General features: G+C 63.9%; 9 protein-coding genes across 9 annotated transcripts in view; 5 read left to right on the forward strand and 4 right to left on the reverse strand.

Moving 5' to 3' along the window:
* Positions 1–2,467: 2,467 nt before the first annotated feature.
* Positions 2,468–4,021, forward strand: PFL1_01781 (uncharacterized protein; the record flags this gene model as incomplete). Its single annotated transcript, XM_007879291.1, has 1 exon — positions 2,468–4,021. The coding sequence occupies one exon, from the start codon at positions 2,468–2,470 to the stop codon at positions 4,019–4,021; it is 1,554 nt and encodes a 517-aa protein (XP_007877482.1).
* Positions 4,022–6,824: 2,803 nt separating this feature from the next.
* PFL1_01782 (uncharacterized protein) lies at positions 6,825–9,595 on the forward strand (the record flags this gene model as incomplete). Its single annotated transcript, XM_007879292.1, has 3 exons — positions 6,825–9,336; positions 9,431–9,473; positions 9,556–9,595. 3 exons carry the CDS (start codon positions 6,825–6,827, stop codon positions 9,593–9,595), a joined length of 2,595 nt encoding a protein of 864 aa, XP_007877483.1.
* Positions 9,596–9,763: 168 nt separating this feature from the next.
* On the reverse strand, positions 9,764–11,071 carry PFL1_01783 (uncharacterized protein; the record flags this gene model as incomplete). The annotated part of the gene is made up of 2 exons (XM_007879293.1): positions 9,764–10,059; positions 10,174–11,071. 2 exons carry the CDS (start codon positions 11,069–11,071, stop codon positions 9,764–9,766), a joined length of 1,194 nt encoding a protein of 397 aa, XP_007877484.1.
* A 676-nt stretch (positions 11,072–11,747) lies between these two features.
* Positions 11,748–14,396, forward strand: PFL1_01784 (uncharacterized protein; the record flags this gene model as incomplete). Its single annotated transcript, XM_007879294.1, has 5 exons — positions 11,748–13,557; positions 13,683–13,810; positions 13,955–14,050; positions 14,175–14,257; positions 14,354–14,396. The coding sequence occupies 5 exons, from the start codon at positions 11,748–11,750 to the stop codon at positions 14,394–14,396; spliced, it is 2,160 nt and encodes a 719-aa protein (XP_007877485.1).
* Positions 14,397–14,557: 161 nt separating this feature from the next.
* On the reverse strand, positions 14,558–16,122 carry PFL1_01785 (uncharacterized protein; the record flags this gene model as incomplete). The annotated part of the gene is made up of 5 exons (XM_007879295.1): positions 14,558–14,708; positions 15,036–15,223; positions 15,352–15,602; positions 15,731–15,953; positions 16,072–16,122. 5 exons carry the CDS (start codon positions 16,120–16,122, stop codon positions 14,558–14,560), a joined length of 864 nt encoding a protein of 287 aa, XP_007877486.1.
* Positions 16,123–16,599: 477 nt separating this feature from the next.
* Positions 16,600–17,589, forward strand: PFL1_01786 (uncharacterized protein; the record flags this gene model as incomplete). The annotated part of the gene is made up of 3 exons (XM_007879296.1): positions 16,600–16,962; positions 17,059–17,347; positions 17,438–17,589. 3 exons carry the CDS (start codon positions 16,600–16,602, stop codon positions 17,587–17,589), a joined length of 804 nt encoding a protein of 267 aa, XP_007877487.1.
* A 123-nt stretch (positions 17,590–17,712) lies between these two features.
* On the reverse strand, positions 17,713–18,690 carry PFL1_01787 (uncharacterized protein; the record flags this gene model as incomplete). Its single annotated transcript, XM_007879297.1, has 1 exon — positions 17,713–18,690. One exon carries the CDS (start codon positions 18,688–18,690, stop codon positions 17,713–17,715), a length of 978 nt encoding a protein of 325 aa, XP_007877488.1.
* Positions 18,691–20,428: 1,738 nt separating this feature from the next.
* PFL1_01788 (uncharacterized protein) lies at positions 20,429–21,827 on the reverse strand (the record flags this gene model as incomplete). Its single annotated transcript, XM_007879298.1, has 4 exons — positions 20,429–20,613; positions 20,716–20,782; positions 20,900–21,082; positions 21,198–21,827. The coding sequence occupies 4 exons, from the start codon at positions 21,825–21,827 to the stop codon at positions 20,429–20,431; spliced, it is 1,065 nt and encodes a 354-aa protein (XP_007877489.1).
* A 1,359-nt stretch (positions 21,828–23,186) lies between these two features.
* Positions 23,187–23,773, forward strand: part of PFL1_01789 (uncharacterized protein) — a gene marked incomplete at both ends in the record, with an annotated part of 4,355 nt that continues 3,768 nt past the window's right edge. Inside the window, one exon of the mRNA XM_007879299.1 lies at positions 23,187–23,704. Coding sequence (XP_007877490.1) covers positions 23,187–23,704 — 518 coding nt within the window. The remainder of the gene's footprint in view (positions 23,705–23,773) is intronic.

Here is a 23,773-nt window from a genome sequence, read left to right on the forward strand (position 1 = left end):
GCCAAGGACGTCGATCCGCCCCCGAATCGAGACCATGTGGTTCCCGCCCTGCCCCTGGCCCTGGCCTGTCCTGGGGGTGACAGTCCGTTGACAACCTTTATGAAGGCCCTCTCCTCTGTCCAATCCTCGGACGTTGTCAAGCCCAAAATGAGGCGCGTGCGTGCGTGCGTGCGTGCGTGCGTGGCTGCAACACGGTCCAGACACCTAAGTGTTACACGAGGATGATCGAATGCCAAGACGACGACAAAGGAGGAGGACAGACAAGACAGGCCCTCGAGGTTCCTGTGGCCCAGACAAGGGGGAGTTCCTGAACCAGCCACAGGCGGACGGACGGGCGGACGCATAGGCCTGGCTGGCGTGGCAGGGACGGTTGGCCCAACCAGGCAGGAGGTGCAAAGCAAGGTTGCCAAGACGGCGTCTGGTTGCGAGAGAGACGGAGCGCCGACCGACCGCGTGTACATACCGTACCACCTACCGTTGCACCGAACCTCGAAACCTCGACCTGGCTTGTCCCTTTCTCGCCCGCGTACAAACCTCTGGTTACACCCCCAGCCACTTCGGTACCGGATTGACAGATCGCCATCTCATCCGCCCCCCTCTCTCTCCCTCTCGCTTTCGCTGTCGATGTGGATGTGCATGTCAGTGAACCGATAGAGTCGGGACGAGGAGGGATCGAATCGCGATGGGTCTTGATGAAGAGCCAAATGCCAAGATGCAAGGGGGCGGGCGGGCGGACCGGCGCGCCCAAAAAAGACGGGGGTCGGTCAGGGTCATGGTCAGGGCGGACGGGAAAGGCTTCGATGTTGGCGGGTCCGGCGAGGAAGCGCGCCCTGGCCCCCGGTCGGTCGTTCGGTGGGTCTGCAGCGCTCGGAGTTTCTTTTTTGAGCGACAGGTCGGCATGCAACCGCCGCCCGCCGTGCTGTATCGGTAGCCGCCTGGCAGGCATGCATCCACGCGCGTCGGCAGGCGGCATGGGCAGCACAGGCCGGCCAGGCCACAAAAGCCAAGCAAGCCAAGTCAAGCCTCGGCGCTCGGTGGTCGCGCCTGTCCTGGCTGGCCTGTCTGTCTCCTCCGCTCGGGAAGCAAAGGCAGGGCGAACCAACCAGACCCGCCGCACCGCGCCGCGCCGCGCTGCGCCTCGCCTGGCCTTGCCTCGGGTCTTGGCTTTGGCCTTGGCTTGGCACCGCTCCATCTCTGCGCGCGCACTCTTCGTTCGTCCGTCCCACCGGTATCGGGTACCGTCGACACGATTCGGTTCCAAGGACGGTACGGTACGGTCGCGCAATCAACGCTCTGCCCCTGTAAGTGGACACAAGAACACGGCTCGACATCAATCACGCTCGCACCAACACCGCACGGTAGGTAAGTGTTCTCTACCAAATCCCCAACTCGGCGAGCGGGCCTGCAGACGTGCGCCCGTCTGTCGTGCGGCGGGCGACCACCGACGGAGGCGCGCGCGCATCGATCATAGGCAGGTCCAAGGTCTTCGGGCTTCCTTGCCCTTGCCTTGCCTTGCCCTGCCTTGCCTTGCCTTGGCCCTGCCCGCTGCCTTCGATGCACACCTGCCGACTTGGCCTGGCCCTGCCTTGCCACATCTGCCCGCGCCGGACGTGGGCCTTCTGGCCTTGCGTGGTCCTGCCTTGGCGGGCGTGGCGTGCGTCGTCTCCTGCCCGACTGCAGCGCCGCGCCGTGCCAAAGTCGGTAGCTACCGGACCTCGACGACCGTTGCTCGCCCATGCCCCCGCCTCGCCCCCGGTCATCTTCATGCCTGCCAAGCCAACCCTACCGGTATCGCACAGCGAGTCGATCTGTCCGTCGGTCGCGGACTGCTCGCTCGCTCGCCTCCTCGCCTCGCCTCGTCTCGCCCTGCCTTACAGTAGCTCGTCTCCTACTGCACGCACGCACGCGCGGTCGTACATACGTGCGTGCGTGCGTCCGTCCTCATCGTCCACCACGATGCTCGTCGTCGCGCCCCTCGCCTTGGCCTGCCCCGAGGGCCGCTCCGCTCCTCTTTGTGTGACGACCGACCGACCGACCCCCTTCGTCCATTCTTTAGCCCCATTGCATCCCCTATCGCTCCTTCTTTCCTTCTCTCCATTACCATCACCTCCATCCTCACCCATCCCCGTCCCTCTCTCTCTCTCCCCTCTCCCCCGTCACATTCCACACCGTTCTGCGCGCTCTCGTTGCTGGTCAACCCCGTCCGCAGTTCTTTATATCATCGCTCGTCGCTCGCAATCGCCATCCTCCTCGCCTTTGCCCCTCCCCCTCTGCCCCTACCCTCTCCCCTCTCCTTCCATCGCGCTCCCCCCTCCCTCTCCATCCTCATCGCTCTCTCTCCTCCTCTCTCGGCCTCTGTCTCTTCACTCGGAATCGCAGCATCGGATCGCATCAGTCCACCTCGCACCGTACCACCTCGCACCACACTTCATTCCAACACCCCACCCCGCCCGCCCCGCCTGCAGTAATGAAGGCCGTTACCACCATCGCCGCGGCGCTCGCCGCCACCCTGGCCCTGTCGTCGTCCACCACCCTCGTCTCGGCTGGTACGAGCGAGGCGCTCTCGTTCCCCCCGGGCCAGGGACGCGCCACGCGCGGCATCCGCAGCGTCATTACGGGCCAGAAGATCCGCAACCACGCCCGCCGTCGCTCCCACGGCGGCAACGCCACCAGGGCGGTCGACGCCGACGACGTCGACATCGACGAGGCCGACGAGGCCGCGTTTGAGAAGCGCGGCGCCCACGCCAAGACGTGCACCGCCAAGACTGGAAAGCACCACAAGGCCTACCGCGCCCACAGCGGCGGCGGCGACGACAGCTGGCAGCAGCAGTCGTCGTCCAAGAACGAGGAGCACCACAGCAAGAGCCAGTCGCACGAGGACAAGCAGTCGAGCAAGAGCGACAGCAACCAGTCCCACTCGTCGACGTCGTCCAAGGGCAAGGACGGCTCGTCGAAGGACTCGGAGTCGAACTCGTCGTTGTCGTCGTCCGAGTCGTCGTCGTCGTCCAAGGACTCCAAGTCCGAGTCGTCGTCGAGCAGCTCTTCGTCGTCGTCGTCGTCGTCGTCGCACAGCAAGAGCGCGTACAAGCTGGTCAAGTCGTACTCGGGCAACAACTTCTTTGACGACATGTTTTTCTTTACGGGCAACGACCCGACCAACGGCATGGTCGACTACGTGTCGCGCGACCAGGCCAACCAGCTCGGCCTGACGTGGCACGACAACGGCAAGGCCAACCTCAAGATTGGCAACCCGCAGGGCGACCACGCCAAGTCGGTGCGCATCTCGACCGAGGACAGCTTCACCACGGGCCTCTTTATCCTCGACGCCGAGCACATGCCCACCGGCTGCGGCGTCTGGCCCGCCTGGTGGTCCACCCCCGAGGACCCCGCCGGCGGCTGGCCCAACGGCGGCGAGATCGACATCATCGAGGGCGTCCACGACTTTAGCCTCAACACCTACTCGATCCACTCGACCAGCGGCTGCAACATCCTCAAGCACGAGCTCGACATGGTCGGCAAGCTCGCAGAGACCAGCGGCATCGCCACCAACTGCGCCTCGCTCGAGACCGACAACAAGGGCTGCGGCGTCGCCTCAAACACCCGCGGCGACTTTGGCGTCGAGTACAACAAGAACAACGGCGGCGTCCACGCCCTCTTCTGGGACCAACACGAGGGAATCAGCATGTTCTTCTTCCCAAGAGGAAAGATCCCCCAGGACATCACCCAAGGATCCCCCGACCCCAAGAAGTGGGGAAAGCCCCAGGCAATGTGGCCCGCGACCGATTGCGATATCGAACGCTACTTTTCGACCCATGTGTCGGTATTTAGTAACACTCTTTGTGGGACGTGGGCTGGCAGTGGCGCCGTATGGTCGACGCCCATGAAAGGCCAGGAAAAGTCCTGCGCGGCCAAGACCGGTTTCTCAAGCTGCTACGACTACATCAAGAGCGGGCCGAAGCTGGATGAAGCGTACTGGACGATCAACTCTCTGAAGGTCTACCAGACGCGCCGACGCCAGTAGTCAGCGGACTGGTTCCGCTGCCGTCGACGGCGACCACGCTCTCCACCACGGCCTTCGTCCTTTGCTCCCTCCCTCCGGTGCGATCCGTCGCATTGGTCCTGTCCATTCCTTTCGCCTTCTCCACTGCGGTGTGGATCTCTGTCCTCCTGGTCGCTTGCTGCTGTGCTGGTCCAAGTCGCGCCCGGTCATGTCAAGAGATAGAGATCATCGTGACACCGATTCAAATTCATGAGCTTGCCATATCGATCCACCACAGGATAACGCCCGGCATCCACACGGCAGAATCCTCGCTATCCTCTTGATACCAACACAAACGGGGTGAGAACTTGCCCTTCAGAAGTACTACGTACTGATGCGCATCTGTCGATTCGGCACTCGGAGAGGAGGAGGTGTGCGGTGCCGCCTGGCTGTGTGGGGCTGCGCCCACGGGCCGGCTCCCGCTGCGCCGACCAGAGCCGCCACGACGCAACAGCATTCGTTCAGCATTGCATGGCAGCGCAGCATCGCAATGGCCCCCAATCTCACGAGATCAGCTCGACACGAAGTATACACAGCCATTGCCGTTGAATTGGCCCCGAGAGTCGGCCTCGACGACCGCAGATGGGCCTGGCTGGTCCACAGCCGTGTCATGGCATCCACCGGTGATTGTTCCGCTTTCCGGCCGGGTCGAGAGCGCACAGGCCGCGCTGCAGAACCTTCGCCCACTCAACCGTACCGGGCCCCGACAGCTGCACCTGCGCATGCGCCGCCCTCAATTTTCCAGCCAGGCGCGGCGCGCACCCCTATAAGGCTTTCTTCCGCTGCAACCTCAGCAGGTCAACGCCCCACCGCTCTTTCCCTCTCACCTTCATCATCGTCTATTGCTTGAGTCCTGCCTCCAATCTACTTTCGACTCCTTCGCTGATGTCTTTCTTCAGTCGTCTTCGGTATCGTGGCTCCTGTTAGGATTCGTGCAGGACTCTGACGGCGCCCGCTGCTTTCTTCGGGTCCTCCGACGCTCTCACCGCTCGCCCTGGGTCACAATGCATTCTATCGACTCCATCGCGCCGCTTTCTGATGCAGCTCTCATCACTCTGACCAAGCCATATGACCTGGCTTCGGCCTCGGCCGTGCGCCGCATGTGCCCTGTCCGTGGCCGTCGCCAAGCCACTGGTCAGGAAAGCGCATCGAACCACCCTTGTCGTTTCCAGCGCCACCTGCCGGATTGTGTCGCTCCTGGCCTCCAAGCACCAACTTTTCGTCACGTCACCGGCGCTACCGACGCCAACGACCGCATCGTCGGCCAGCATCGTTTCCGACCTCAACCAGTCATCGGTGCCGCCATTTTCGCCGTCACAACGTATCGATGAGACAGCCATCAGCAACGCCGCCCTGCTTGCGACGCTGCCGACCAGCCGCCGCCCCGCCGTCCTTTCTGCTCCATCGCCTGACTCTCAGCAGCACGGTCGTATCCATCGCGGCAATAACATCGCCCGACCTTACGAGGTCTCACCGAAAAGAAGTGTACGTAGACAGTCGTCAGTGCTCCTGATTTGGCAACGTACGAATTGACCAGAACGGCGGTGCATGGGCTGATCTTGTTCAAGCGCCGTAGGGCAAGCATCGGCGACGAGGCTAGGCGTGACTGAACCTTGCTGGCCGCGTTTTGGTCCGACCGGAAGGCGAACCATGCTGCCAACCTGCCGCCCAACCTGAGTGGGTTTCGGGGAGGCCTTCGACCGCTCTGGCTAGGGATGTCGGCTTTTCCGACACCCCCACCGCTCGGCCCTAGCCGAAGCGCATCCTATCAGCTTCGCCACGGTACTCCCGATGCGGGCCTAGAACAATCCTACACAGCCATGCGGTCCAGCTTCGGTTCTGCCCGTGTGTTGCTTGTGCCCGTGGCCGTCAACAAGCGAATAGCAAGCAGGATAGATCGAACTGGCCGAACCCAAGCCTCGCAGTAGAGAGCATCAAGCCGTCGCGTCCTCACCGAGGCGCTCCTTCAGGCCCAAATACCATGCAACTTCACGCGCCAAGTGGTGAGCCTGACCTCGAGCCTGTCTTGGCCGGTGCTCGGAGAAGAGTAAGCGAGATGCTGACGGCTCCACGCGTTGCTTCCGGTCTCGACCGCCGGCCTTCTGTGTGGCCTATCGGTCGTTCGCCGAGGAGCCTGACCACCTTCTACAGGCCGATGCGACGCCGTCTGCTTGGTGTGCTCGGCAAACAATGCCAAAGGTACCAATCACACTCGAGCTGGCGTGTCCAAGAAAGCCTCGAGCCCATGTTGGCAGCGTCGTCCGTGCCTATTCGTTTCAGCAATTGCGACCAGAGGATGGGCCGCCAGACCATCGTCCTCCAAAGAGCGTGCGACACATGTGGCGGCCAGGAAACAGCACCGTGTCAGTGAGCTGCTGGCAATGACGAGCAGTCCGTCATCGCCGCTCCGAGGCTTGGCCAGAACCAATCAAGATGCGAAACACCACGCCAGGCTAAGCGATTGCTATGTGAACCGGTATCCTACGGCTAATCCGATGCTGGGCAGAAAGTGTTATCAGCAGCTTAGCCAGCTGTCGACAATCAAGAGCAGATGGAAGCGTCTGGCCAGGTCAGGATGTCGCCGCACAGCTTCTCATCCGGCCTCCGCCGACACAGCTCACGCATGCGGTTCTTCAACGAGCAACGAGGATAAGAGGAGATGAGTTGAGTGGCAAAGTCGTCTTGATTCGAACCGCCACCATCCCACCATTCCTCGACTTTGCCACAGCCTTCTGTTCCTCACCGTCCGCCCTCCTTCCAACATTCCCGCACACACCACACACCAATGACGCATCGCAGGCTGCTGTACGACGTTCGTATCGTCGCGCTTTACGCAGGGAGCCCAGTTGGCGCCCCTTTCAGAAAGGCGTCATTCTGGTGCAGATGTGTGCGCAGCTCAGATCCCGGCGTCATCCCGGACATCCCTTACGAGACCAAGATCAGCATCGCATTCAGCGAGGCGGATGTCCAGGCGGTTCTGGACTGGACCATGCCTTGGCGAGACCCCAATGACGTCTCGGGCCGCGCTGTGGTGAACGCCATCAAGGCCCACATCGAGGTGCTTGCCCCTCACCTGGCGACGGTCGAGGACGAGGTCACCAAAGAAGATCTGATCGCTGCCATGATCGCAGCTGGCTGTCGCCTCTCGACGCCGTACACCCTGATCCCCCGCATCGCTTTGGTGTTCGAGACTGATCGCATCGCCCTGGGCCGCAACGAGCGCGTGGCCACGCATCGCAGCCTCGTGCCGGTGTACCAGCGTCTGGCCCGCGTCTTTCGCGGCGTCTATCTGGCGGAAGGCACCAGGCTCATCGACAATACGTTGAGGATCCAGAACCGCGTCACCTTCGCGATCAGGGTACATACCTCGAGGATCAACGACGACGTCCGCGCAGTCTTCGAGGAGGTGGCGATGCGACCCGACATCCAGACACGGTCCGACCTCCTCGACTTCCTCTTCCGTACGGTCAGAGCTCAGGACGTGATCGTTCCGCCGCCGCCGTACCCAGCCATCTACTACGGCTCAGACGGCGAGTTGCTCCTCTACATCAAAGGCGTCGACGACCACCCGCACCAGAAACACAGCTTCAGGTCGGGAGATGCCGACCTGCTCAACAAGGCTCTTCTGTCCTTTCAGCGGCTCCTGGCAGAACACAGCGACACCTGGCACGAGGACGGTGGCGCTGGGCTTCTCGTCGCTTGGAAAAAGGCCATCGAGGACGCCGCCCGCGACAAGTATGGCGAGGTCGGCCGCAACGTCAAGGCGCCCTCGGCCAATCCGGGCACGGCGTTCGAGTTCTCGGCTAAGGCGACCGTCTATCGCTGGACCACTCGCTTCTCAGAGGAAGATATTCGAGCCACCCGTCTGCCCGACATCAACCGGTACGACGAAAGGTACGCCGGGAGGCCCTCGGCGCTCACGGTCTACGACGTCCTCGCAGCGCCCAAGGTCGCCACGTCGCTGGATATGCCTCTCACTGTGAGGGGCGACGATGTGATCAGCTACATCAAGCGCCCGAATGGCCCGCTGCCAGCCGGACTGGAACAGCTCGAGGTGTACAGAGATCTTCTGGCCGTCGGCCCCATGGAGGCGATCTTTGCCAACATCTCTGGGACCATCAGCGCGATCGGACCTGCTATCGACCTCGGCGCCTGCTACGAGGTGCAAGATGGCGCAACCGTGCGGAAGAGGCACGAGGCCGACAACATCAGCATCGTGCCCAACTGGCTCAACATGGCCAAGTTGACCCATTCGGCCGCGACGGCGCGCCTCTGTCTCCTGGCGATCCACCTCAACCGTCAGGAGGGATTTCGCCCTCTGCTCGACTTCATCGACAAGCTGATGTGGCTGTTGTATCCCCTCGACGTCTTCAGCAGCACCGGAGCCTTCTCGAGCGGCAACAACAGCGACTCGATCGCTGTTCTCCAGACGATCGCCGCCTACGTGGACGGAACAACAGCGCAGCTGCCGGCCGAGGCTGAGACTCTGCTCCGAACAACGCCACCCCGCCACGAGATGCAGCCTGCCGCCTTCGCAGCCCTTGCGGGCGTCAACAGCGAGCACGCCGCCCTGCTGGTCGACGATGGCGACGAGCCCCAGGATGCTCGTCCTGAGGCTGCCGACGCCGCTTCGGCCCTGTCGTCGGCCGAGCTGGCTGAGATCTTCGAGCGCGATGCTCAAAACCGCGTCCAGCCGTGCCAGGCCTACGGACAGCTTGACTTTCCGGCGCTCTTCGAGGGATTGCCGTGGGCGGTCGACGAGGCACTCGCCCTCTGCCTTCGCCTCTACATCACCTTCATCACCGAGTGCGACTTCACCGCTTGTATCGTCATTGGTGTGCTCGTGCCGGACTGGGTGCGAGTCGGCGGCAAGCCTTATCCCGAGCTGGCGATCCTTGTCGTCATCAAGCGCTTGCTCGCCGCCGGGTACAAGGACCCCCTCACCGGCCTCAGCATCGGTCTCTACCCCCGACATCATCCTCTACGCCTCTCCATCGGCCATCGCACGCACCGCTCGATGCAGGCTGCTCTGCCAGCGTCCGCCACCGCCGATGACGACTTCAACATCGAGTGTCAAAGTTCCCGGGGCAATTGGCTGATCAAGGCGTATACACAGGCAAGCATAGCAGCTATCTTGAGGGCCGAGTACACCTTCAACGATGCTCTCGTCACGCGTCTCTGCCGAATGGCGGGCCTCGGCCGAGCGACACTGCCCTCACTCGCCCAGCCGACGCTCGCTCTTGTCGATGACCTGCGCCGCAACCGTGCCGTCGCACCAGCTGAATCATACACGCTGTGTGAGTGTTACCTATGCTCGCGAATCCGGTCTGACCCTTTACTGATCAGTCTTCACCTCCTCACATCTCCTTTCACCGCTCAGAACGTCGCCAGTCGAGAGGCACCGCAACTCTACGCTGCCGGGCAGTCCGGGCCAGTCAGAGACGTGGCGTCGTCCGGCAGACAAGACAACAGGTCTCAAACGCAATCTGCCTGCTCGTCCGTCGCTCACCAATCAGCCTTGGCTCTGTCCGCCGCTACTGTCACTTCCGACAATGATGTCCGAACCAGACGTGTTGACCGTCCCCAACGACGCTCTCACGGCGATACCGTCAGTCGGCTTGATCGACACCGGGGCGGCATGGATCGCAAGATGGCGTGGAACGGGTATCGTTGCAAGAACGGGAGTCTGGAAACGGACCGGGGACGCGACGCGACGGGGCGACGTTACAGGAGTCGGATACGGCCCTCGCCCTCCTTGCGCCTCTGCACAATCTTTGCCGGGAGAGCGACGAGGGAGACGATGCCGCGAAGCAGCAGCCACATCGACAGGCTGACGGCGAGGCTGGTGGCGAGCATGCCGCCAAACTCCTCGGACCTCAGCCCGCCGAACGTATAGAGCACGCGCGCCCAGGTGTGGCGGGCGGCGTCGGGCACAAAGGCCAGCTGCGGCGTGCCGACATACTTGCCAAACACCTTGAGCTGACACGCCGGGTCGATCTGCATGTGCACGCCGTGGCACACTGTCGCCGCGCACAGCGAAAGGAAGGAGGACGAGTCGCGAGTCAGCGGAGCTCGTGGCGTCAAGGGGCATGCTCACGGCACGACAAGGCGAGGCGCCGCTCGGCCACACTCACGCTCCATGACGAGGCCGCCGCGCTTGTCGAGCTGTTTGAGCCCGATCCTGTCCTCGGTATAGATGACGCTTTGGCGCAACGGCGTCGGCTCGTCGTCGCCGCCGTGGTGGCCGTTGCCCTCCTCGGGATCCGAGGCGTTGCGGATGGGGTACGAGGCGAACCAGGAAGACTGCTTTGGCTCGACGGTGACGTCCTTGTCAAACATGAGCATGACGAAGTTGTCGAGCTTGGCGAGATTGCGGGCGTAGGTGCGGTTGACCGAGGGGCCCTCGTTGTTGATGTCGAGGATAAAGTCGTTCTTGGCGAGGTAGTTTGCAAACGCCGACGGGTCGGTCGGGTTGCGGTAGTACTGGGCCGATACGAGGTGGGACTGGGCGTAGTCGGTGTAGATGCCGCCGCGGAGGGCGGTGGATGCGAGGCGGCAGAGGAGGTCGGTGGGCTGGCAGGCGGGCAGGTCGGCGATGCCCATGTGCTGGCTGCCAAAGGTGACGAGGTTGCGCACGCGCGGGGTGTTGCACCTCTGCACGTAGGCGCGGAGGAACTGGCCGCCCTGGGAGAAGCCGATTGCGTCGAAGCCGTCCTGGAGCTCGGGGATGGCAGCGAGCTGGTCGCACGCCACCTGGATCTGGTCGTTTACATGGCCAAAGAAGCCCTGCTTGCGGTCGTCTGCGTCGCTGTCGCCGCCGAGGTTGACCGAGTGCACAAAGAGACCGGGGAACGCCTCTTTGAGCTGCGAGATGAGCTCATCGATGCCCTGCGAGTGGGCGCTGTCGCCGAGGCCGTGCCAGATGACGAGCGGGTGGGGCTTTGGGGTGAGCGAGAGCGGGATGGCGGCGGTGGACGAGGCGAGGCAGGCTATGCCGAGAGCCAGCAACGCGACAAAGGCGAGCGGTTTCATGGTGGATGGGTGAGGGGAGCGACAAGGGGGGGAGGGAGAGGGGACGGAGATGGAAGCGGGGCTGGGGATGATGGTGGCGGTGGTGGCGGTGGCGATAAGCGTCGATGGCAGGGATGAAAGGGGTCAGGTGGTTGGGTGGGCTGATGATGGCTGAGGCAACCAGCAGGCTAGCCACCCCGCGCCAGAGCGGCCCTTGAAGGATGCAGGGTCCAGGCCTCGCTGCGGCCCAACGGCTTCAGATCGGGCCACCTCACTCTGGCTCCCCGATTCCACCTCTCCTGCCCGGCCATCTGGCGCTCGGGCCAGCCTGCGAGGCGGCCAACCGACGAATCGACCCACGGCCATGAGGACCCATCCTCTCCTCCTCTCCTACCTCGACTCCTCGCTCCTCCTTCCTCGACGCCGCCACGGCCAACCACTTACTCCCCCCCTGTCGGCATCACATCGCCGTTGGACACCCACTCTCTCCCCTCTGCTCTTCAGCAGCGGCTTGCGACCCACACGGACCGCGACCTACCCTTCAGCACCGCCCTTCTTAGAACAGACGCCCCTCCTGCCCATCCGGCCAATCCGAGCCAAGAACTCTTGCAAGCTCTTGCCCTTGGCTACCTACCCTCCACCTGTGTCCAATCGCCGGAACCATACACCGCCGGCCGGCCACGGCACGGCCGCAGCCATGCCGCCTAGAGCCTCCCACCAACATGCCTCTTCTTCCACCTCGCACGAGCCAGGCGACTTCGACGACCAGGCATGGGGAATAGAATCCGACGACGACGACTTTGTCTCCCGCGTCGCCCCCCGCACAAACGTGCCTCGCAGCCTCAAGAGCAACTCGCGGTCCTCGAGCTATCTCTCCCAGTCCAGCCAACAACAGGCAGGATCCCCAGCGGATTCCCGTTCACCTTCGCTGCCCCGGCCCGGCGCGTCGACACCAGCCATCGCCATCGCCGTCCCGAGCCGCTCAAGCGCGGGCTCGGGCTCTTCGACCGCTGCGAATGCGATCTCAACGCCGGGCAGACCCCCTTCGCAGTCGCCGGCAGGCATCAGCGCCACCGCCGATGGCGAACCCTCGAGCCTGCACAGCACGTCTTCCGGTCAGCGCGGCACCAGCTGGACCATGGTCGACAACTTCGCAGCCCGAGGCAGCTCACCAGCGAATGGCGGAACCGAGGCGCCCATAGTGGGAAGTCCGCCAACCGACGTGGCAGTCGACCTCAGAAGAGATGGCAGCGGGACAGGAAGCGGCAGCGGGTTCCAGCTCGTGGCGAGCGAAGAAGCGGCGACGGGGGAGGGGACAGCGGGCAGCGAGGCCGGTCAGAAAGCCGCAGGCCGCGCGCAGGTGTATTCGTCTCAATCGGGAGCCTACCGGGATACGAAGCAAGACGACAGCGATGTCGAGGCAGAAGAAGTCGACCTGAACACCGGCAGGACGGTTCTCCGAAAGCGGTCGGCGAGACGTAAGGCCGAGTCAGGCAAGAGCGAGGCCGATGCTCTGACCGGGGCGATCCGTCCGGACCTCGACCATCTCATCAAGGACCCCACGCACGCCCTGGCGCGCCTCTCGCTCTGCTGGACCGGCCCTTCGAGCAGCGGCGACACGCCCATGACCGAAGCCGGCTCTGCGCCCGATTCGGCCACGAGCGAGAGGATGGCAATAGGTATCACGCCGTCAGCCAGCACCGACTTCCAGTTCGACCCGGTCGCTGCGGCCGGCGACGGCCTCATCATGGCTGGGCCCAGCTTTGCCGATGCCGAGCCGGCCGGGCAGAACGGGGTGGTGACGTCGATATCCGGAAGCATCGTGCCGGTGACGACCCCAGGCGGCCTGGGCAGCACGGTGCCGAACCGCAAAAGGAGCATCCGCACGTCACGAAGAAGGCAGCAGCTCCTCTCCTGCCTGGGCAAGCCCAGCATCGACATCTCGGTGCTGCGGTCGCTCGCCTGGGCAGGAGTACCCGACGAGCTCAGGCCGGTCGTGTGGCAGCTGCTGCTCGGCTATCTTCCGACGGTGGCGGCGGTGCGGGCGCAGACGCTATCGCGCAAGCGGGCCGAGTACGCGTCGGGCGTCAAGCTGGCCTTTGCCAAGGGCATCGCCGGCCTGGACCAGGCCATCTGGCACCAGATCCACATCGACGTTCCGCGCACCAATCCGGGCATCCGGCTGTGGCAGCGCGAGGCGACGCAGCGCGCCCTGGAGCGCATTCTCTACGTCTGGGCCATCCGCCACCCGGCGTCGGGCTACGTGCAAGGCATCAACGACCTCGCCACGCCCTTTTTCGAGGTCTTCCTCTCGGCCTACATCGACTCGGACCCGGAGATGTACGACGTGTCGCTGCTGCCGCCCGAGGCGCTCGAGGCGCTCGAGGCCGATACGTTCTGGTGCCTGTCCAAGCTGCTCGACGGAATCCAGGACAACTACATCTTTGCGCAGCCGGGCATCCAGCGGCAGGTGAGGCGGATGGGCGAGTTGGTGGCCCGCATCGATGGTGAGTACCCCGCCGACGCAGCAACAGCAGCAGCCGTCGCGCGAGGTGGCGATGGAGTATCGCTCGCGCGTCGAAGGTCGTTCTTGCCATCTCACATCGTGTTTTCTCGCATCCCTCTATCGCAGCTCCGCTCCATGCACACCTGCAAGCGCAGGGGGTCGAGTACATGCAATTCGCCTTCCGGTGGATGAATTGCCTGCTGATGCGCGAGATGAGCGTACGCAACATCATCCGCATGTGGGACACGTACCTGGTGCGTAGCGTCGCGTCGCGTCCCTGCCGCGGGCCCTTCCGATAAGCGGTGCCGGGCCGAGCTGACCCCCATCTTGCACCTCGTCCCTCCCGCTACTGCTGCTGCTGCTGCTGCTGCTGTTACGACGACGACTCGCATCTTCAGGCCGAGGGACAAGATGCCTTTTCCGACTTCCACCTCTACGTCTGTTCGGTGTTTCTGCACAAGTGGAGCAAGGAGCTCATGGACATGGACTTCCAGGTGCGCCTGCGTCCCTGAGCCGGGGGCCTAGCTTCCGCAAACGTCCCACGTTGACCTTTGACGCTGACCTGACCGGTCCCCTCACCCTCTCCCCGCTTCCCTCTGGGTGCTGGCGCGCGCGCAGGGCATCATCATGTACCTCCAGAGCCTGCCGACGCAGGGATGGTCGGACAAGGACGCAGAAATGCTCCTCAGCGAAGCCTTTATGTGAGTCTGCACCGTGGTCGCTAGATGCGATGTCGGACAGGGCGCTCAGCTTCCTCCGGTCACCTCGCCTTTGCATCGCCGCCGTTGCCGGAGCAGGTACAAGACGTTGTTCGGCAACACGGCGCATCTCAACAAGTAGCATCTTCCCACAGCATTGTCAGAGCGGACCAGCGCGTCCGGTCTCATTGGCCTGCTCACGGCCACGGTCAATCGAAGGTGCTTATAAAGATCATCCATCCGCGCGGACACTGGCCCCTTCTATGCGACAATGGCGGGAACGGGACGGCGCGCGCGCCGCTTCTAGATCTTGATGCCCTTGGCCTCGAGCTCGGCCTTTCTCTTTTCCGCATCCGCCAGGCGCCGCTCGAGCTCCTCGAGCTCGTTGGCCTTGGACTGGACGGCCGACTGGCGTTCCTTGACCCGCTCCTCGATGGCCGCGAGGCTCTCGGAGCTGCAATGGCGAGGCAGGAGGATGTGGTGGAGGACAGGAAAGAGGGAACAAGGGGGATCAGCATAGTGCTGGGGGGCGTGCAACGACGCGAATGGGGCGGTCCGACGTGTCTTCCGCCATACCGCCAGTCCCGGCGGTAGCGCTAGCGCATCGGCGTGCTACGAGCAGCGACGAGGCGGTGCGCGCGCGCAACACTCAACCCAAGCTCCGATCCGGTCCGGTCCGATCCGATCCCGACGCGCCGAGTCCCAAAGCCGAAGGAGGAGGAAGAGGAGAGAGGAGGAGGAACGAGGGGGACAGGGGGTGGGTTGCTTGTGGGATGCTTACGGAGCAGCAGCATTTCCGTTGCCGTTTGCGCCGGCGTTGGGGACGCCCTTCTGGTTTGCAATGTCGCCCGAGGTGGGCTCGACGCTGCCGCCCGTGGCAATGTCGCGGACGTGGACGAGGGGCGCCTGCTCGGTCGATACCGTGGCCGGATCGAACTGGAACAGCCGCACCTCGGCGTTCTTCCAGGGCTGCCGGTCGGTCAAACAAACGGAGCAGGCGCGAGTAGAATTGTCAGTGAGCTGGGCGCGGCTGTGTCGCTTCGCTGGGCCGTAGGATGGACTCGGTGGCCGGGACGACGACGACGACGACGACTCACGTATTGCTGTCCCGTGATCCTCCGGAGGATGTCGCCGTGGGCCATGACGACAATCTCCTGCTCGGGCCTGTCGCGGATGTACTGGCGCACCCACTGGGCGCGGGCGTTGAGCGAGGCGTCGTCGGCGGCGTAGAAGCCCCGCTTGCTCGTCCAGTCGGGCGTGAGGGGCGAAAAGTCAAAGCCGGCCAGCTCCGGGTCGGCCTCGAGCACCTCGCGGGCCGAGCCGGTGTCGCAGGGGAAGTCGTTGCATTCTGCAGGGCGGGCAGGTCGGAGAAAGGAGATAGCGGTGCCGCGTCAGACGTGAGATGCTGGGCGAAGAGAAAGGAACCCAACGGCCGGTCGAAGTCGAGGATCCCGGCGCCATCTCGATGTCACTCACCCTGCAGCTGGGGTAGCAGCACTACCTTGCCCAGGCCGCCGAGGCGCTCGATGGCGGGGGCATAGCCGATCTTTGTGCTCTGCAGCGTCCTCTTGAGGCCCGACGAGAGAATAACCTGGGCCGTCTGCTGGAGCTCTGGGGTGAGCGAGGGGAGGCGACCGGACTGCTGCTTTCCGAGCGGGGTGAGGGGCGCGTCGGGGATCGAGTAGTCGTCGGCGACATTCTGTGCGGGTGGCAGGCGAAGGAGAAAACGAGCGGTCGATGGACGTCAGAACGGTCCTTGTCGCTGGGACATGCTTGGTGACGAGTGCCAAGCTGCTGCGGCGGCGCCCACGACTTACGTGCTCTGCCTGCGAGTGGCGGGTGAGGTAGACTCTGCTGGTGGGCGCCATGACGAAGGGAGCGTCTATGTGTCTAGAAAGGGTGGGGGATGATTGGATTGGGAGTCTATGGAAGCGCAGCGCTGTAGGCAAGCAGGTGATGGTGGTTGGTGAGAGCGTCAGGGGCTTGGTCCGCAGCGGGCCAGGTGGGAAGGGCATCAAGACGAGGTCCTCAACGTGGCCCTCAATTTCGGCGGATTTCGCTCGGGCAGGTCGGAAGCACAGACCATCGTCAGCGCGCAGGCCATGCCAGCAGGGCCGATGGCAGCCAGCCCGACGTTCGGTCGCCGCACGTCAGTTGCCCACGGGAAAGTCGCCGAGATGAGGAGACCTCGGAAGTCGGGGACGAGGGGCGTTGCCGCCGAGCGCACTGACCCCTCACCACGACCCTCGCTCCTCCGATTGCTTCCTTCCTGCCTAGTCCTCTGTCTTCTCCCATCCCATCCCGGCACAGGCACCCTCATCACCACCGTCAACAGCTTCATCGCCATGGCCGCAGCAGCAGCGACCACCAGCAGCGATGCAAACGGGCGCAGCGCAGCCACCCCGAAACCGCGCAGAGGCGCCAACCTCCTCCGCGACTACTACGGCCTCTCCAACCCGGGCCCGGGCCCTGGGCCCGACTCGCCCGCCGCCGCCTCATCGACCCCCGCAGACCCAACGGATCCCGACAACCCGGCCTTTTCCAAGGACGCCGCCCTCGCCGCACTGCTGCGCACAGGCAGCCTCAGTCAGCTCCTCGCAAAGGAGAGCACCCTCATCACCGAGATCCGCGAGCTCGATGGCGAACGCCAGAGCCTCGTATACAACCACCACCACCAGCTCGTCGCCGCGAGCGATACGATACGCAACGTAAGTCTGATCGCCCTGGAAAGGGCTCCACGTTGATGTCGAGTCCTGTACTGACGATCTGCTTGATGCCCCCCGGCCGACCTCTTGGCCACGCAGATGAAGCAAAAGTCAGAGTCGCTCGACCCCTCCCTCGACGCCCTCAGAGAGAGCTTCTCCCGCATCGCACAGCTCGAGACCAATCTAGAGACACTGCGCAGCCCGATCCCTGCCTCTGGCTCCGGCGACCCAGGCAGCTCGACAGTCGAGGCCGCGCGCGACATGCTGCCCGACCTGGAAGCCATCGTCACGCTACCCACCGCCCTCCGGGACCTCATCGAATTTGGCATCGCACCAATCGACGGCACACAGCCCGACGCTGCCAGCAGTCAGGGCCAATCGAGCCAAGGTGAGTCGGTGTGCACGACTCCTTCGAGCGGCGTGGCACTCGCTCAAACCCGAAATCGCGCCTTCTGAACCCCGCGACGATGCCCAGCAGGCCTCGCGCAAGCCGAACGCCTCTGGGGCCAGATGGAGGCGGTCCTGTCGGCCTGGTCCGACGCCGGCGTCCAGGGAGTGCGCGAGATCATCGCAGAATGTCGTTCAGTGCTTCGCGAAGGGAGACGAGCCGCAGGCGCCACGCAGACGTAGCCCCGGCTTCCGGGCCTGCATCGCTGTCCTTGCTCCGAGGTTTCGTGTTGGCAGTGCATACGAAGCAATAAGAAGATACCCCCCGCCGCTCCCACGTTGCTGTAGAGGGCCCACCCGCTCACTTCACCCTGGCACCGGTCCAGATGCGAGCGAATCGGCGTCCTCGTGGCCCACCACGTCTCCGCCCTCGCCCATCCAGCGTATCGTGACGCTGAGCCGAGTGCCCCTCTCGAGCCGCACCGCGCTGTCGTCGTCGTCGTCGTCGTCGTCGTCGCGGACCAGATCAAACCTCCGCGCGGGTATGCCGTGCTTCCAGTCGTACCTCGCTTCGCCCGAGAGGATCAGGAGCGACCCGGACGGCAGGAAGAGGGAATGGACGATGGTCTGTTCGGCGTGCTGGTCTTGCGCAACGCGGGTAAACTCCATGACCACTCCGCGTTGAGGAGCGCCGAACGAGGCTAGCATGATGCCGTCGCCGAAGCGCATCAGATCGACGTGCGACGAGAGGCCCTCTCCTGGTCTGTACAGGTTGAGGATGAGCTGTCGTGATCGCAGTGCCGTCTCGGCGTCCGTCTTGGCGTGCGTGCTCGTCCTTTCGGCGGGCGGACGGAGTCGCGGGGCAAAGAGAAGGCGATGCAGCTCGTCGTCGACCAGACCGTCCAGCTTGCGTTCGAGCTCTGCAATCAGTCTCGTCACCCATGCCGGTAGTCCGCCGTGGTCGGCCTCGTCGGCCTCGCCTTCTACCTTGCGCCGTTTGCTTCTATCCCCCGGCGGGTCGATCGTATCTCGGCGAGGGCGACACTCTGACGGCCGCGCCCGTGCAAAGAGCATGGCCTGGTTCCGTCCCACGACCTCGTCGGTAAAGTAGCCGCAGTCTGCGACCGAAGACACCACATCGGAGCAGAGCGAGGCGGAAAGGAGGTCCGGAAAGAACAAGAGACCCGGTACCGCCGGTGCTCGTCTTGATGCGATCCGGAACGATCCTTCCTCGGCCGTCTGGGCTGCGACGTCGCGGGGGGAGCCAGGGGCCGAGGACAAAGACGACGACGAGAAGAGCGAGTCGGTATCGCCGTCGCCGTCGCTGCCACTTTGGTCTGACATCGGAGGTGACGGGCTGGCCAGCGTCAGTTTGATGCGGCTTGAAATGGCATGATGTTGAGAGCCTTAAGGTTCGTGGAGGTTGGTGGGAAAGGGAAGATGGCAGGTCAAACGCGACGAGGCTGTCCCTCCATGCTGCGGCTCTGCATCATCTTAATCGTTTGACTGCAGCAGCCTTCTCGGCGGTGATCCGTACAACATAGTGTTGGTCTGCTGGCATTGCAAAGGAGGTCTTAGGCTGATAGCATCAAGGGGTGCAGAATGAGTTGGCAGATGTCAAGGACCATGTCAGTGTGCCTGTCAACCACGAGGCAAATGCCATGGAGCCAGGGGGAGTGATTAGTAGCTTGCTGCTATGGTGCCCCCTGAGTTGTAGCAAGACATTGGAGGCATGGTCCTTGCTGCTCCCAGGAAGAGCTGCAGATGCCAGAGTACTAAGCATGTGCTTGTTGATGCTACTGCTTGTACAGGTGAAGCTGCTGGATCGAGTACTTGAGCCGCTGTATGGTAAGCCTCAACAGGCTTGAGACTCAGAGGAGCTGTATGACGCATGCTTCATACTTCAGCAGAGGTTCTTGGTACTCAGGGCTGTATCACGTACGCGTCGAGTCCATTTCTTGCCAGAGAGACAAAGCAGGCGCTCACAGGCACAGGCGCTGTAGCAGCGAGAGAGAGGGGGGAAAGGGGAGGGGCAGCGCCTCGGAGACCGGCTCCGGTCGGGCGCCCAGCGATTCGCATTGAACAGGGAGTAGGGTGGGGTGGGGAGGTGAGGGATGACGGCGGGCCGGCGCGCGTCCCCGGACCTCGACCTCGAACGACGAACAGATCCTTTGTATGTACATTGGTTCATGAAAGAATGAGGGTGTGGTCGGAGAAATCAGAAGGATGTGTGTGTGTGTGTGTGTGTTGGTCTCTACCTAGGGCAGGGAGAGGAGAGGAGGTTGGCAACACGTCGGCGGAGGCCAGCGGGATCACTTGCGGCGCGAGGTCTGGTAGACCTTGAGCGAGTTGATGGTCCAATAAGCCTCGTCGAGCTTCGGTCCGCTCTTGATGTAATCGTAGCAGCTTGAGAAGCCGGTCTTGGCGGCGCACGATTTCTCCTGTCCCTTCATTGGGGTGCTCCAAACGGCCCCAGAACCCGCCCATGTCCCATGGGGCAAAGGGGGCAGTGTTGAGGTCAATTGGCACCAGAGCATGGCCTAATGGAATGGGCTCATGTTCAAGAAGCAACATGGTGGTGAGCATCATTGCCCTTTGATGGGTAGATCAAGGCAACTCAAGACAGATGCAGAAGAAACAGGCCAGATGGCAGTCCAACAGGCCATGACAAGCAACAATCATGGGTAGTTGTTATGCCCTTGGGGTCTTGGGTACCGCGGGCGGCCGAGGACGGTAGAGGGCTTGCGCAGAGAGGTCAGGGATGAGGAGGAGTAAGGATATCGATGCTGTACCAGTCTCCAGTGGTAAGAGGATATAGTACATTCAACAAGGAGCCTTTTGAGGGCTTCAACACGATTGAGATCAGACCAGCCCCATCTGCAGTCGTCTAGGTCGATTCATCGTCCTCTGACTTCAACGGCAATGTCTATGTACACTCTGTATCAATGTGCCCGCATGATGTCGGTCCCGATGCGACGCCACGATGCTACGGTGCTGCGCTGTCAATGCAATCCTGATGAAAAAAATGCTTTTGCTTCGTGACGTGGTCGTTTCGAAACCAGAGCCGGGTCGAGAGCCTTCTTCACCGAGTCGCCACCATCGGAGGCGAGGGCGGGTTGGCCTTTAGCTCTCCGCTCTCGACCGAGGTGAGCTGGAGGTCCTCGCGCACCCTCTGTGCGCCCTTGTCGAGGAGGGTGCTGGGCCAGATGGCGACCCATGTGCCGATGGCGAGGATCAGGGGCAGGGCGTCGAGGAGGAACAGATAGACTGGTCGAGCCGGGCGGGCGAGGGGCGGAAGGGAGGAGCAGGGGCATGGTCAGGTTAAGCGGCCTGGCGAATGACTGCACGGCGACGACGCGGTCGACTCACTCTCGTGCCGGTTGAGGTAGCCGTCGTAGCCCTGGCTGAACTCGACGATACGGTAGACGGAACGGATCTGTGGTGGAGGGCAAGGGCAACAGCGGGCCGGGCCAGGCGGTCAGTCGACGTCGAGCGATGGCGAGAGCGAGCGAGAGGAGGTGCCATGGGCGCCTGGGCCGCGGGCGCCACTCACAATGATGCAGAGGCTCGAAAAGAGAAAGAGGAAGAACATCTTCATGATGGGGTGGTTGGCGGGGAGGAAGCGGCTGCTGCGCTGCGCGCCGCCGAGCTTGCGCATGCGGAAGACGGCGACGACGATGAGCAGCGTAAAGACGAGGTAGCTGATGCCCTGCAGCGTCACACCGGCGAGGAAGAGCTGCACAGGCGGCGCCGCCAACGGGTCCGGGGATGGAGGTGCACAGAGTCAGCGCCAGAGTCTCCTCTCGCAACCCAGGGCATGGCGAGGCTACCACGCTGCGGTGTCGACTCACGTTGTCACCGAGCTGGGCCTTTTTGTAGTCGGCGTCGGCCGAGGCCTGGATGCCGCCGGCGGCGGACTGGATGAGGAAGGTAAAGACGTCGGACCAGATAAAGAAGCGGCCGACGAGGCGCGGGGGCAGGAGCGAGTAGTGGGAGCGCTCGAGGAGGGGGCCGTCGCGCCTGCGGTGGTACCACTTGCGGTTCTTTTGGGCCTGCCTGTCCGAGAGGGGCTGGCGTCCAAAGTCGGGGTCGAGTGCGGCGATCCAGCGGCCGTAGAGGAGGTAGTTGAAAGCGAGGAAGGCGGCGGGGCTGAGGACGACGAGGAGCATCATGGTGGCGTAGATGCCGGTGGTGACCGTGTCCGGGTCGAGGGCGCAGCGGATAAAGAAGCCGACGGCCGAGCAGGCTGCGCCGATGGGGAGGCAGAGGGCCCATTTCGTCTTGTGGCGCCAGACGTAGTAGAAGAAGACGGCGGCGAGGAGCGTGTAGACTGCGCCGATGACGGCGTTGCCGGGGATGCTGGGCTGGTACTTGAGGATGCCATTGTACTCTCGAGCGCTGACGGCCGAGGCCGAGGCCGAGGCGACGAGCGCGACGGCGAGGGCGTGCGTCCTGGCGGGCGTCGATCTTCTGGCGGCCATGGTGGCCGTGGCGGCGGGCAGCGGAGGCTTGGACGTTGACGGAAGAAGACAGGAAAGGGACGGAGGCACAGGAGGGGAACAGGACGGGGCAGAGAGGGGGGGGCGAAGGAGCAAGAAGCTGGCCGCGCTGGGCCTCTGATGTTATACGAACGAACGGTCAGGCGAGGGGGGGGGCGGCGAAGCGCAGCAGGGTCGGAGCGAGCTCTCCGTGGTGACCGCGGTGGTGTGCCGGCGTCACCAAGCGGCCATGCATATGCCAGGCCAGGACGACGGTGGCGGCGAGCTTAGCAACGGCGGAGGGGCGGTGCAGAGGCTTGGCTAGGCGGCAGTGGACGTGGACCCTGGCTGGCGGCTGGCGTTGGGATGCCTTAGCTTGATGAGATGCAGGCGACGGCCACGTTGTTGTGCCGGCGTGCGTGTCGAGCGAGTTGCCATCTGGCGCGGGGGGGGGTTCGGTCAGGCCATTGTTCTCCCGTCGTACGTTTTCGTCAAGACGGGGCGAGGGGGGCCATCCCCGCGCTTGGTCATGCTGTGATGTGATGAGCAAAGGCGGATTCTCTTGTGGGCCTTGCCAGAGGCAGGCGGCGAGGGCAGGGCAGGGCGGGGCAGGCCAGGCCAAGCCAGGCCAGGCCAGGCTGCCAAGACGCGGGCGGCCGAGCGGAGGCAGGCCAGGTGAACGACGTAAACGAGAAGCAAGCAAGCTAAGGCTGCGACGACGGCCGCTCGGCGTGGCCTGATCCGCCGCGGACAGCTGGAAAAACCCTGGCCCGCATCGTTTGGCCCGCGGGCGGCGGGCGGCGAGCGGCGAGCGGCGACGGGGCTGGTGCCTAGCCTGAAAGATGGGCCCACGTCGGCCTGGCCCCATATGGACATGGATGGACATGCATGTCCGTCGGACCGCGACAAGCAAGCAAGGCTTCGGCTGCGCACCAGAGAGGCCAGGGTAGGGTAGAATGCCAGCAGCAGACGCCCAGGCCAAACGGATGCCAGCCAGGGGCGTGCGAGTGCCAGGCCGAGGCAGGGTGGCCCTGCCCGTGGTTGGCCGGCCCTTTGCTTTTGCCTGGCCCGTCGTACTCCGTCGCACTCCGTCGCACTTCTCGTCGCAGCCGCGCAAATCCGCGTCGGCCTCTCACCACCACCACCCCCACCACCACCACCACCACCACCGCCTCCTCCCCCTCCCCGTCCTCCTCGTCCTCCTCGACTGTGGCCGCGACGGCGACCCGCCACCAACAATCACTCTGCGACAGCCACCGCCATCATCCTCATCGTCGCTCCCGCCCTTCCGCCCCGCCCCACCGTATCCCTCGCACGGTGGCTCACCCCATCTGCCCGCCGGCGCAACCACCTCTGCCCGGCATGCTGCCGCCCCGGGCCGCGGCGCATACCAACAACGGCTTCCACCGCCCCGCCACCGCAGCCTCCTCCTCGGCCAACTCTTCCACCGCCTCGTCGCCATCCTCGTCGTCCCATCCCATCCCCGCCCCTCCACCAGCCCACGCTGCCTCCTCGTCCTCGTCGTCTTCCGCCGCGCCCTCGTCGACCGCAAACCCGCCAGCCGCCCATCAACCGCCGCCGCAACAGCAACAGCAGCAGCGGCCCAAGCGCACCCTCGCAAAGCGCAGCTGCCTCCAGTGCAGGCACAAAAAGGCAAGGTGCGAGCTGCCAGACCTCACCGTACCCTCCTCGCAGCGACCCGTCGACTACGACAAAAAGTGCCACCGATGCAGAGTCCTCCACGTAGACTGCGTCGTATGGGACGGCGACCGCAAGCGCAAACCAAAGATCCCAGCGCAGCCTCCCTCGCCGCCCGCTGCCCGCCCACCACCACCTCCGCAGCGTCCAACGCCGGCCACGACCACGGCCACGTCGACTCAGTCGGCTCGCAAGCGCGCCCGCACCGGCCCCGCTGATGCCGACACCGACCACCCCCGGCACTTCCGGCC

Source organism: Pseudozyma flocculosa (genome assembly GCF_000417875.1).
Source record: "Pseudozyma flocculosa PF-1 unplaced genomic scaffold scaffold00004, whole genome shotgun sequence".
In the NCBI taxonomy this organism is placed as follows: domain Eukaryota; kingdom Fungi; phylum Basidiomycota; class Ustilaginomycetes; order Ustilaginales; family Ustilaginaceae; genus Pseudozyma; species Pseudozyma flocculosa.